General features: G+C 38.9%; 1 protein-coding gene across 1 annotated transcript; it reads left to right on the forward strand.

Moving 5' to 3' along the window:
• Positions 1 to 710: 710 nt before the first annotated feature.
• Positions 711 to 10,073, forward strand: HSPD1 (heat shock protein family D (Hsp60) member 1). Its single transcript, XM_079710140.1, has 11 exons — positions 711 to 886; positions 1,929 to 2,181; positions 2,808 to 2,890; positions 3,734 to 3,829; positions 4,232 to 4,325; positions 5,431 to 5,599; positions 7,155 to 7,254; positions 7,824 to 8,069; positions 8,454 to 8,628; positions 8,916 to 9,094; positions 9,475 to 10,073. The coding sequence occupies exons 1-11, from the start codon at positions 713 to 715 to the stop codon at positions 9,625 to 9,627; spliced, it is 1,722 nt and encodes a 573-aa protein (XP_079566266.1). The 5' UTR covers positions 711 to 712; the 3' UTR covers positions 9,628 to 10,073.
• Positions 10,074 to 13,900: the final 3,827 nt, after the last annotated feature.

Here is a 13,900-nt window from a genome sequence, read left to right on the forward strand (position 1 = left end):
GGGGTATGGAGTCGGGGAAGTGTATTCACATGGGTCCTCCGATGGAAGCCACTTTGGCCGGGTGCAGGGTGCCGCGGGGTGGGGGCGGGGTGGTCGCAGTGCGTGGGAACGGCTTTTGGCCCCGCGAACAGCTCGGGTACGGCGCATCTACCCTTGACCGTGCTGGGGCATCCTGATGGAAAGACGCGTGGGGCCGCCCGGAGTGGGCAGAGCCGCCGCCCCCAGCTTCGCGGCCTTGCCTGCTGCACTGATGCAGTAGCCCCGAGTGGATACATTGAAGACATTTTAGTAAGAGGATTTTTGCACCGTCAGGAATATTTTCATTCCCCTGGTCACTGGGGTTTGTAAATTGCCCCTTTCCTCTAGGCTTGGTTTTTCAGGGGACATTTGGAGCTGATTTGCCCCCAAGGCCATTTTAACGCTGAAAGATTAACTCGTTTTTAGCGTCATGGGTAGGTGGCCATGGGGAAGAAGGGTGTGCTTTTTGCTAGTGCTATAGGTCAGGCGTGGGGCGGCCACTTAAAGCTTGCGCTAGCAGCTGGTGTTCTGGGACGGTGGCGAGTTTCGAGGCCCAGCTGTAGTGGCTGGCAGAGGTCAGCCCAGCTCGCTTCTAACATTTCTTGTTCTGATGCGCGGGTGTCATGTTTGTGTTGTAACACACCATGGGTAGCGCTAGTATTGTACTGATGATCTGCTTGTTTCTCCCCCAGAAATGCTTCGATTGCCCTCAGTCCTTCGCCAGATTAGGCCAGTGTCCAGGGCACTGGCTCCTCATCTCACTCGGGCTTATGCCAAAGATGTAAAATTTGGTGCAGATGCCCGAGCCTTAATGCTTCAAGGTGTAGACCTTTTAGCTGATGCTGTAGCCGTTACTATGGGGCCAAAGGTATCAGTATTCTTACTTTGTTGTAATTTAGAGTATTGTTAAGGAGTAATATTTTGTTGATGGCGAGAGTCACGGCAAGCTTTTGAACGGTGCTTTGGTATTCATAAACTGCTTCTGCCAAAGTTGAGGAACTTTATTTTGTACAATGTGTGATGTAATCCAGTGGTAACTCCTAGCTCAAGACGGATTGGTAAACTCGAGGTGGAATTAATCTCGCTTGCCTGCTTGAGTTAAATTTTGGATCCTTTCCCAGTAGTTAGTACCAGGCATAGAGGGAAGAATACAACGTCCACAATACCTTAAGTATGTGCTGGTAGGTGCTAGTTTAACCTAATGTTTTTCTACTGTCCCTTGGTTCCAAAGCACATTTAAAATTTTAAGTCTCATTTAGCAAGACATTGATGAGTGAGGGGTAATAAGTAATTTGAGGAGACCTTTTTGAGGGTCGTGCACGATGAAGTGATGGCTTCATTTCAGGTTGAAGCCAGTACAAATATCAAAGTGATCGAAACTATATAAAATACAGCATATGAATGCCTCACAAGAAGCAGCTTTGGTTCAAATTCAAAAGCTGCCAATACTATTTGCACCATATTTAAGATTTAATGTTGAACAACTCTGAAAGTGTGTACTGTACTTGTTAGTTTTTTAGAAACTAAATTTTAAAACAAGTTTAAAAGTAAGTTTTCGTATTATTATTACAGCAGGTACTGGACAAAACTTAGTATGAATTTTGTGAAGACTACTCTGGAATTTCATTATAATCTACCAAAGTGGTATTGGTTCATCTTGTATCATTGTATAAGAAGACATCTTTTAAGTCTCTAAAATTTTTATCATCCAAGGTTATGCACTTAGCAACAAAGGTCATTTTGTCTGTGAACTAAGAACATTGATGAACCTGCCCTTTAGATTCATGCTGTAGATCTGATAAAAATTGTCAGATGTTGCGTTAAGGCTTTGAAGTAATTGCCTGTTGTGAAAACTGCTGTATTGTAAGCTAAATAGTACTTAGAGTGTGTGACTCTTTTCTCTGCAATAGGGAAGGACCGTGATTATTGAACAGAGTTGGGGAAGTCCCAAAGTGACAAAAGATGGTGTGACTGTTGCAAAGTCCATTGACTTAAAAGATAAATATAAAAATATTGGTGCGAAACTCGTTCAAGATGTTGCCAATAACACAAACGAAGAGGCTGGGGATGGCACCACTACTGCTACTGTACTGGCACGCTCCATTGCCAAGGAAGGCTTTGAGAAGATTAGCAAAGGTGCTAATCCAGTGGAAATCAGGAGAGGTAGGAATGTCTCTTCATTGTCACCACAGTGTTTTGAACTATCTGTTAAATTGTATTAGAAAGTTGACTCTTTCTTGTTTCTCCTCTCTCCTAAAAAAAATCTTTTAAAATCTTAAAAGAAAAAAAATCACTGAGTAGTGATCGAATTCCTGACTATGTGGTGGGCACTGTGCCGGGTGGCAAAGAGGAAAATCTGACTAAGACATTCCCTGTTGTCCACAGTCATCCATCCCTGTGTCTTTGTCGCCTTGCCCTCTTCTCCCACAAACCAAGTTTATTGGAAGTTACAGCATGTATCATTCACCTTGAAAGTAATAAGTTTAATGGGGGTTAGAGCAGAGAGAGATGATACAGTTTTGATGTTTTACTTTAGTTATTTGGGAAGTAGGGCTAAACGAGGAACCAAGTCACCCAGGATGTCAGATGGGGTTTTTTAAAACAGTTTCTAAAGTTTCTGTGCAGTGCATGCCATCCGACCCCCATGTGATTAGGAAAAGTACTGGTACAGAAGCAGTGAGTAAGCATTAAGGCATTGAAATACCTAACATGAATCAGAATTTTTACTTGACGTGGAGCCACGAGAGAATAAGCATGTAATTCAAGAATAATATTTATTCTTGAACCAGGTGTGATGTTAGCTGTTGATGCTGTAATTGCTGAACTTAAGAAGCAGTCTAAACCTGTGACAACCCCGGAAGAGATCGCCCAGGTATGGATTTTTTATAACATTTTATGATAAAGTTAGAATTTTTTTTTAGTAACGTGATTTTATTCCATAATTACACAACAGTATCAGAATAACAACATTACCCAGTCACCAACATTGGAAGCATTATTCTTACTGCTGATGCATTTGGAAATTTCCCTGACCAGGGATGGAAGCCGTGTCCCATTTAGTGGAAGTGCAGAGTCTTAACCACTGGACCACCAGGGAAGTCCCCATAATTTGACTTTTAATGAGTTGTCGTTTTAGTTCTACATGACTGAGTAAAAACTCATTTGTATGTGTAGAAAATGTTATTTGACCATTTATCAAAGGTGCATAATTTTTGTCATGTTCTAATATTGCCACGTTTGCCAAGGGGAAGAAAGTAACAGGGTCAGCCTCCTTCTTTTTTCTTTTTCTTTCTTTTTTTGTTTTTTGGGGGGGTTTTTTTGGCCACGCCACGTGGCTTGTGGGACCTTAGTTCCCGGACCAGGGATTGAACCCGGGCCCCTGCAGTGAAAGCGCCAAGTCCTAACCACACAGGCCCACCAGGAATTTCCTCTTTTCTGTTTTTGTTTAAAAGAATAATTGTGTGTTTATTTCATATCTTTCAAAAATAATGTGGCCAAATAGTGGATTTTTTTAAAAAATTGAAAACAGGATCAATACTTCGTTACAATTATTATGCCATAAAATCCCCTCCCTCTTTCTCACCGCCACCATCACCCTCCCTCTAGCTTCCCACCAAGGATCTATCAATTTGGAAGTTACTGAGAAAAGGGAGGGGAGTTGATTGAGGACAGTAGCCTTACCTTTCAATTTGGAAGAGTAATTTGATTGTTTCAGGTTGCTACGATTTCTGCAAATGGAGACAAAGAAATCGGCAACATCATTTCTGATGCGATGAAAAAGGTTGGAAGAAAGGGCGTTATCACAGTAAAGGCAAGTGTGTTTTTAATGACACATAGGAATGAGGTGTCTGATAATCTGAGTTTTACAAATATAAAAATTTGATCTATATGTGTTTCCAAAAGTGTATTCCGTATCATTCTTTCATGTGTAATATTGGCACCTGTATAAAATAGAGTGCCTTCTGTGTTTTGTGTGAATTATTAACCTTTGCCTTCGGGAGTAAATCCATTCTAACTTAGATGATACTGCTTTCTAACTGTAAAAATTAGTTCAGATACATACATGTGTTCTTGCAGAAGTGGAGTTGGATGCCCTGGGACATTTGCATATTCCTATCTGGATTCCTTATGAGAAGTGGGGACTATGAATTGGTCTATACAGTTTTTGTTTCTTTAATGAAATTCACATAACGAATTCTTTGACTTTTCATAGGATGGAAAAACACTGAATGATGAATTAGAAATTATTGAAGGCATGAAGTTTGATAGAGGGTATATCTCTCCATACTTTATTAATACATCAAAAGGTAAGAGCAAGTCAGTAACTAAGTTTTTTTGTTTTTAAACATAGTTTGCTATCTGACAACCTGAGGGCATTAGTCAGTGTCAGACCTCAAAAGTAAATTCATATGTTTCTCACATTTCTTTGGATTTCTTGCTTATGATGCTGTCGACCACTCAGCATTTTTCCAAAGTCGAGTTCTGAAACACTAGTTCTGTAGAATGTGAGCAAGTTTCTATTTTATGGTAAAGTAAGTGTTGGACATGCTGAGTGAACAGAGTTAAACAATTTCTTACTGTGAGACTTCTCAGAGGCTTAAAAATGATCATATACAATGTGAGTTTCCAAATAGGTGATATAGAATGTGGATTTTCTTAAACTTATTTGATTACAGAACACTTTTCTCAGGGTCTGTGTCTTGGACTTAGAGTAATATGGAACACACTGGAAAATGCTGCACGGCTGCAACAGTGTGGACTGGCGTGAGCAAGAAGTTAGACAGGTTTTGAGGGTGAGCAGAGAAATATAAATTTGATGTAGAATAATTATGACAAGGTGATTCTGGAATAAATTATCTACTTGGAACAACTTACCATTAATCAGAAAGGAGCTGGTGCCCCTAAACTAGACCACCACACATCCATTGCATCTGAACAGGGATGAGGAGAAAAATGCAAATTGGAAGAAAGCATCATCAGACACAGTGGAAAAGGTTGTAATCCAACACCTTTAGAAGCAGACTGAGAGCTCACCAGGGGACTGAGGCAGTAATGGCAAATTCACTTATGTATTATTTATAATAGTTATATATTTCTTATTTATTACTCTCTTCCCTTACTTGAATGAAAACTTCTAAAGAGCAGAGGTTTTTTTTTTTCACTTTTTTCCCCACTGATCTACCCCAAGAGTCTAGAACAGTGCCTGGCACTGGCACCCAGTCAGTGATCAATAACAGAGAATAAATAAATAAATAAAGGAAAGTTCATGTATATGAGAAATTAAAGGAAAAACATGAACTCATTAATCACTCTTAAAGTGTACTGGAGCTTTAGTTTAGAGGTTTTTCTAAATTGCAGTCACTTTCAGGATAATGTTCTAAAGTTGGTTAGAAATGTTCTTTGCTTTTGCAGGTCAGAAATGTGAATTCCAAGATGCCTATGTTCTGTTAAGTGAAAAGAAAATTTCTAGTGTCCAGTCCATTGTTCCTGCTCTTGAAATTGCCAATGCTCACCGTAAGCCCTTGGTCATAATTGCTGAAGATGTTGATGGAGAAGCTCTAAGTACACTCGTTTTGAATAGGTAATAGGCAGTGGTATTTGATTTACGATTCTGTGTGGAAGGCAGTTATTTGTATTGATGTTTGAAATCTCCGTTATGTACCTTCACATTGAACCACTTGTGTTTGTATATTAGTGTGATTCATGAACCCTTAGTCCAATTATGATTCTGTCTTTTTTGAATGGGGTCCCAGAGTCCTTAATGTTTTGTGCAACTTTCTCATAAGATAGCCTAAGTGTTTACAGTTGTTTTGAAGATAAATGACTGAGTCTTATTCTTTTTTTTACAAAAAGACTTCTGGAAAAAAATATTTTCACAATTACAGTTTTTCATGGGAAGAGGTAAACAACTACCATGCTGAATAATCTGTTAAAAGGAAAATTTTGTTAATGAGTAGTCTGAAATAGAGAAATTGGTACTCAACCTAAAGTAAGTTGAGGTCTATTCTTTTAATTTTTTTAATCTATAGTTTAATGTATTACTTTTTACTTTAAGATAGGTAGTGTTAACGCTATAAACAGAATTTTAGGGCATTGTTAAAATACATATTATTCCTAATCTTAGAACTGAGGTACATCAGAAATGAGAGTCTCCAATTTTCATTGTAATGGAAATGCACAAATGAAATAGCAGGTATATATTAGAGAATTGAGTACTTTGACCTAAGTGAGTTTACTTATCCTGGAATATTTGTAGACTGGATATGCTTTTGGGATTATGAAAAAGCCCTAGAGATTGTGGGATTTGAAGCCGAAATAGAAAAACAGTAGGCCTGAAGAGTTTTCATTGAGCCATTTTACTGGTAGCTGTAAAGTTGGATCTCCAGTTTACTTCACATATCATCAGAGGTTAACCCTCTGATTTTTATTTGGCTCCTTAATAAAATTGACCAGTTCTTAGTTCATACATTCCTTCCATTTCAGTCTGGTCTCAAATGGGCATTTTTAAAATTGTATATTCCGAGTATTCATTACCTGATTAAAATGTAGGTAAGCTTAATGATATTCTTAGCAATATTTACATTTGTAAACGAACTGAATTAAAAACACTGCTTGCTCAGAATATAGCCAGTATTATATAACTATAAATGGAGTGTGTAACTTTAAAAATTGTGAGTCACTGTATTATATACCTGAAATATATAGTATTGTAAATCAACTATACCTCAATAAAAAAGAAGAAACTGCTCAATCTTGACTTTAATAGCAACTTAATCTAATACTAAATGGAACCCAAGGGGTTAAGGGTAAATGCTGATTAGATGATCTCCAAATTTAATATATAGTAATTCTGATTTTCACAAATTATAAAATAGTTATCACTATTTACATGTTTTCAACTGGAAAGGTCAGCATGTAAGGTTAGCAGTTTATTAAGAAGGTAAGCAGATACTGGCAAATATGGATAAATGGAAAATTGTCCTTTCCTGTCTCAACTTGACCAAAAGTTGCTAGGGAGCAAAAAAAAAAAAAAAAAACTTTTTAAAGTGCAGTTTCCTAAGTAACCTTAGTTGTCAGAACTTGAAGTGACAGACATTTTTTATAAAATTTAAATCTTATTAATAACTTCTTAACAGGCTGAAAGTTGGTCTTCAGGTTGTAGCAGTCAAAGCTCCAGGTTTTGGTGACAATAGAAAGAACCAGCTTAAAGACATGGCTATTGCTACTGGTGGTGCAGTAAGTAAAATAAATGTGATTTTGGTTTACTGAATGTTATTTAGACATCCTGGTCTGAAATTTATGGCAGATTTCACATTTTCATAGTCAGATACTACCATCTGAAATGTTTACTTAATCTGTGTTTTTATTAGATGTTTGGGAGGTAGAGATTGGGTTAAATAGTGATAAGGTCCCTTTCTTTAACTCGCCAAGAGTCTGGCCCAAGAATGGGCTTACTGACTAACCTGTTTTCAAGAATGTAGTAGAAAAGACATGGGATCTAAGAGTTAGGCCTAGGGTCTAGTTTTGGTTGCACCAAAAGTATGGCCTTAGATGAGTTTTCTGAGTTCACAGTTTTCTCAAAGTTAATAATTGAGAATTAACTGAGAAGTTGGAAATGTCATGAAAGACTATATTCAGACTTTGTTTAGTCTAGCTTTGGTCTCGAAATCTCACATTTCAAAGAAACACAGTATTGCAAGATGTTTCTTTTATCAAAACACCTGTAGGATATATTATTAATGAACTTGGTGTAATGAAAAAAGCCGTAATCTGTAATTTGTTCATTCTTTAAAATGTTTTTGTAGGTATTTGGAGAAGAAGGACTAACTCTAAATCTTGAAGATGTTCAGCCTCATGACTTAGGAAAAGTTGGAGAGGTCATTGTGACCAAAGATGATGCCATGCTTTTGAAAGGAAAAGGTGATAAGGCTCAAATTGAAAAGCGTATTCAAGAAATCATCGAGCAGTTAGATATTACAACTAGTGAATATGAAAAGGAAAAATTGAATGAACGTCTGGCAAAACTCTCAGATGGTGTTGCTGTGCTAAAGGTAAGATTCATTGTTATAAATAAGCTTCTTGGGTTCTAAGCCCAAGATGACTATTTCTGTGGTATGTAACCAAAATATTTAGGGAATCAACTTCCTTGTGGAGATGATATATAAAATTTCTTTACTGAAACATTCCTTCCTTAAAACCAGAATTGAACTTGTAGTGGGTGAGTTGTGTGGGAACAGATGTTTTGTTAATAATCAGTCTAGAGTCTGACTTGTGAGACACTATTAGCTGTTTAATCACGTAGTTACTTGTAACAAATAGGCAACCTTTTTAAAATTGCTTTTTAAGTAAACTAGGTGCTTTTTAATGACTCTTTTGGCAGTCAGCTTCTGGAATGGGAGAAGCCATACTAACTGGAATTCTTTTTTAATCTTTAGATTGGTGGGACAAGTGATGTTGAAGTGAATGAAAAGAAAGACAGAGTTACAGATGCCCTTAATGCTACACGAGCTGCTGTTGAAGAAGGCATTGTTTTGGGAGGGGGCTGTGCCCTGCTTCGGTGCCTTCCAGCCTTGGATTCAATAACTCCAGCTAATGAAGATCAAAAAATTGGTAAAAAGTTACCTTAGTAATGAGTTTACTTGTAGCCTGATTTTAGTCTTTCTGTTGTTAGAATTATATTATTGCTGCCACTAGATGGAATAAGAAATCATAAAGCAATTTCCAGAATAACAAAAGTAGAATAGCACTGATGTCAGAGATCTTTCAGGGGGAATGATTTGACCTGTGGTATTTTCCCAATTGGAATTTTTCTACATCTGTACTCTCACAAGTAGAATTATGCTATAATAATTACAAAGGAAAGAACTAAATTTGCTAAAAATTTATTTTCTTTATAGGTATAGAAATTATTAAAAAAGCACTCAAAATTCCTGCAATGACCATTGCTAAGAATGCAGGTGTCGAAGGATCATTGATAGTTGAGAAAATTTTGCAAAGTTCTTCAGAAGTTGGTTATGATGCTATGCTTGGAGAATTTGTGAATATGGTGGAAAAAGGAATCATCGATCCAACTAAGGTAAATAGTTCACCAGTGTCTAAAAATACTTTCAAGAACTCTTCATTAAGTCTTGTTAATTTGTTTTTTTTAATTAACTTATTTGGTTGCGTCGGGTCTTAGTTTTGGCACACGGGATCTTGTGCAGTGCGCAGGCTCTTTGTTGAGCACAAGCTTCTCTCTTGTGGCACATGGGCTCCAGAGCGTGCAGGCTCAGTAGTTGCAGCGCATGGGCTTAGTTGCTCTGCGGCATGTGGGATCTTAGTTCCCTGACCGGGGATCGAACCTATGTCCCCTGCATTGGAAGGCAGATTCTTAACCACTGGACCACCAGGGAAGTCCCAAGTCTTGTTAATTTTTTACTAAGGAAAAGTAATATTTTATCAAAACTTTTTTCCTAGGTTGTAAGAACTGCATTACTGGATGCTGCTGGAGTGGCCTCTCTGTTAACTACAGCAGAAGTTGTAGTCACAGAAATTCCTAAAGAAGAGAAGGATCCTGGGATGGGCGGAATGGGTGGGATGGGAGGTGGCATGGGAGGTGGCATGTTCTAATTCCTAGAATAGGGCTTTACCATCATTCATGAGCTGTGAGAGGCAGCGTTCCTCACCAGTAACTTTGAGAGGTCAGTTGAAGGAGGTGACTGAAGAAGAGGCTGGCTGAGGTTTCAGAAAATCACTATAACCGTCAGTTACTGGTTTCAGTTGACAACATAAGAATGGTTTACTGCTGTCATTGTCCATGCCTACAGATAATTTATTTTGTATTTTTGAATAAAGACATTTGTACATTCCTGGTAAATGAGTATAAGAGCCATGCACCAATGTACTGCTTTCAACTTAAATCACTGAGGCATTTTTACTACTATTCTGTTAAAATCAGGATTTTAGTGATTGCCATCAACAGATGAGAAGTTAAGAAGCAGCCTTTCTGTGGAGAGTAAGAATAATTGTGTACAGAGTAGAGCAATATCCAATTATGTGACAACCTTTGTGTAATAAAAATTGTTTAAAGTTAATTGTGTTAGCCTTTCCATGATCTAGAGGATATGAGGAATGAAAGAAAGCCAAATGAAGAGGGAGGGGTAAGGTAAGGTTTGACCCAAGTCTTAAAATGTTATTCTCCCTATAGTTTCCTTATGTTTCTCTGTTTATCTTTGCTGCAGACTGGATTATATTATTACATTGGTAATGGGGGAAATTTTCAAAGGTGACAACTCTGAATGTTGAATGTGTTGAGGTTTGGCCATAAAGAAAAGGGCAGCTTGTTTCTTTTAAGGGTTATGGTTACTGTTGCGGAGTCTCAGCGTCACAGATAAGCAGTGGGTTCCCTGCTAGGTACCCACAAGTGAGGAGGGCCAGGGTTTACAGTATGAGTGTACTTCAGTGGAAAGGAGAGTTGTGCCATCCAAGCATAATGAATAGCAGGGAGGGGCATCCACAACGTGATAATGCACAGCCCAGTGTGATCACCTTTATAAGAACTTGAAATGGCTTTCGGTCTCAGTGCACTTGGTCTTTATTAGATAAAACAGTATAGAAGTATGGCTTTTAAAACAGCTGTGTGTGCATGCGTGTGTGTGTGTGTTGGGGACAGATACTGATTTGCAAGATAGAACATTGCTTTCTAATTTAAAGCACAAGATCTTATGCAACAAGAACATTAAGTTTTTTTTTACTTTAACCTGTGCCAAGAATGTAGTCTTATCTTGGAGCTGTAGAATCGATCTGCTCGGTGGTAAGGAACTCCAGTCTGTTGCTCAGTTTGGCCCTGGGGTTGCTGCTAAGAGGTCTGGTATAAGGTAGGCACTGAGGCAAATGTTTCTACTTCCCTTATCTAGTATGAATAGTTTGGACAGGAATAGAAGGAAAAATAAAGTCCATCACAGATTAAAAGTCAAAATCACTTGAAATCCTGCACCTAGAAATACCTTCGCTTTGTTAACTTGGCTGTGTTATAAAAAATGACAAGAGATTAGCGGGCACTGACTGAACGAATAAAAGGCATTTTAAACAAAACTTGTCTAGACTGTACTTACGGTTATTCAGGTGGCAAAAGGCAACCTAGCTAGTAGTATCAAGGGTTGGAGGAAAAGAGAAACCACGGGGAATGGTTTTATATAGTTTGTATTTTAAAGGCCAAACGAAATGAGTAGAAGAATACGTAAGAAATGAGAAACACTGGGACTTGAAGATTTCTAGGTGCCTTTTTTTTTCTGGTTGCTGTTTGATCAGAGAGAATGACTAGAGCCTAAAGAGGTCAACAGGAGGAAAATTTACTAGGTGTTACATGCTAGACCCTGGACTAAGTCCTTGGTTTATTTTAACCCTTAGAACAAACTTGGATTAGGAATTACTTATCAAACCTATGCTACAGTTAGTAAGCTGAGGCTCTGAATGGTTAAGGAATTTACACAAAGTCTCAGAGCTATTAAGTGGTAGACCCCAGATTTGAACCAGGGTTTAATTGTAGAGCTTAAACCAAAGAACAAGCCGGGAATGAACCCCTAGGCCAGGATCTAGGCAATTTAAAAAAACCCGAAAGCTGCAGCCAGAGAAATCAATACAGATAAATGGGGCAATTCCCTTTGACTAGAATAACTGCGCAAGGTGATTGCAGTTTTGGAGAGATGACAGAGAGGAGCAAGAGGATCAAGATGGTTCCTTCAAATACCATTTGGTCAAGACTAAAGATGCTAGTGACTAGGTGAGGAAGCAGGAATGGTAGATCTCTGAGGAAACCTGCTCTGGGCACTCATGGAAATCCCTTGGGAAACCACACAAAATAATATAACTTACAGGCCCCAGTTGCCTTGCTGTGAAAGCAAGCAGGATTTATTTGAACAGCACAGGCTTTTCAAGGCAATTTTTTTTTTTTTTTTTTTTTTTTTTTGTGGTACACGGGCCTCTCACTGTTGTGGCCTCTCCCGTTGCAGAGCACAGGCTCCAGACGCGCGGCCATGGCTCACGGGCCCAGCCGCTCTGCGGCAATGTGGGATCCTCCCGGACCGGGGCACGAACCTGTGTCCCCTCCATCGGCAGGTGGACTCTCAACCACTGCGCCACCAGGGAAGCCCTCAAGGCAAAAATTTTGCAGGAGTGTGTTACAACAAATCTATGAGCCTGAGAGAAAAGGGGCATGGAGGGGACACAAACACACCCAATATTTAGCCATGACCATGGAGGTGAACTTCTATAAAGACAGCTGGATCTGCTTTAAAAATGGATAAAGGAGTAATCAAGGAAAAAGGAATGCCACTATGAAGTCAGATCCTGCTATTTCAGGAAAAGAGTTGAGAAAATAGATTGTTTCTACTGCAATCTGGGCAGTTCCAGCTAGGCTTAAGTGTTAGAGAATCTCCAACCTAAAAAGCATGTTTTGGGGCTAGAGGTATCTCCCTGGTCCTTGCAAACAAGAGCATCTCTGAACTGATGATTCTCGAACGGTTAAATATAAGGGACTGTCTATACTGGAGTAAGTGGTTGATGAAACCAAAAATTTTAGGAAAAATGGAGTATAGTAACTACCAAATTGAAGATAATCATTGTGAATTTAGTAGCCTTCAAAGATCTGTATCTTTGAGGAATTCCCTGGTGGTCCAGTGGTTAGGACTCGGCGCTTTCACTTCTGGGGCCCGGTTCAATTCCTTGTCGGGGAACTAAGATCCTGCAAGCCGCAACACGCAGCCAAAGAAAAAAGATCTCTATCTTTGTCACCAAAAAATGGCCTAACGATATTATTGACAGCATTGGTGCCCATCACCAATTCCTGGGCACATCCGTAGCACCTGATTTTTGTCTCATACTGGTTTCCACCAAACGGGAATAGGATTCCTTGAATAGCAGTGGAGTCTGCCTTGGGACAGAAAAAAAATCAGGATGAATCTGGAACACCTGGTCGCTGCCTGACAGCAAGAATACTTTCAAAAATATCCAGGGCAGTTTTTTTTTGTTTTTTGTTCTTTGTTTTTGTTTTTAAACTAACCCAAAGGGTTTCCATTGGCCAAGTTAGGACATTTTGAGTGTCAGTAATAACAAATAATGATAGTGAATTAGAACAAAGCCAAGAGTTCATGATGATATTCAAAAGAAGGAAGTGAATGTGAAGACTAGAAAAAGATACTTCCAATATAAATTAGTGGATATTGTATGTTTAATGCCCTACTGATGTTACGAAGCCAGAATATAGATATATAAGTATGTACCTGCTTATAAAGTATAGATTATATTCGTGTTTCTATACAAGTAAAGACAGGAAGGAGTAAAATAAAAGTAGTGAGAGAACCAAAGAAAGTAGGAACTGAACCAAGGGTAGGAAGAATGAGTGGTATTGGTAGTCCCATATAATCAGGTAGAAGGGGAGTCCAGTAACCAACTTGCACTGGTCATGAATAATCAAATGAAAGAACATCCAAAAATGGGTTTTAAGATAACAAATTTTCCAAATTCCCCAGAATTTAAAATTTGAAGTTAACCTTCCAAGGGAATGAAACATTGGAGCTGAACTCAAGAACCTCATGAATGTTGATATATTCATGAGACAACATTAAGTTTCTATTTATACTGACAAATCGGGTCAAAATATCACAACACGAGTTAGGTACTGACAACCACACAAAACTTGAAGAGTACTTCATTTCCAGGAAAGATCAAGTTTCTAAGCATTAAATCTCTGGAACACGGGGCTTCCCTGGTGGCGCAGTGGTTGAGAGTCCGCCTGCCGATGCAGGGGACACGGGTTCGTGCCCCGGTTGGGGAGGATCCCGCATGCCGCGGAGCGGCTGGGCCCATGAGCCACGGCCGCTGAGCCTGTGCATCCGGAGCCTGT

This window comes from Hyperoodon ampullatus (genome assembly GCF_949752795.1).
Source record: "Hyperoodon ampullatus genome assembly, chromosome: 8".
Lineage (NCBI taxonomy): Eukaryota > Metazoa > Chordata > Mammalia > Artiodactyla > Ziphiidae > Hyperoodon > Hyperoodon ampullatus.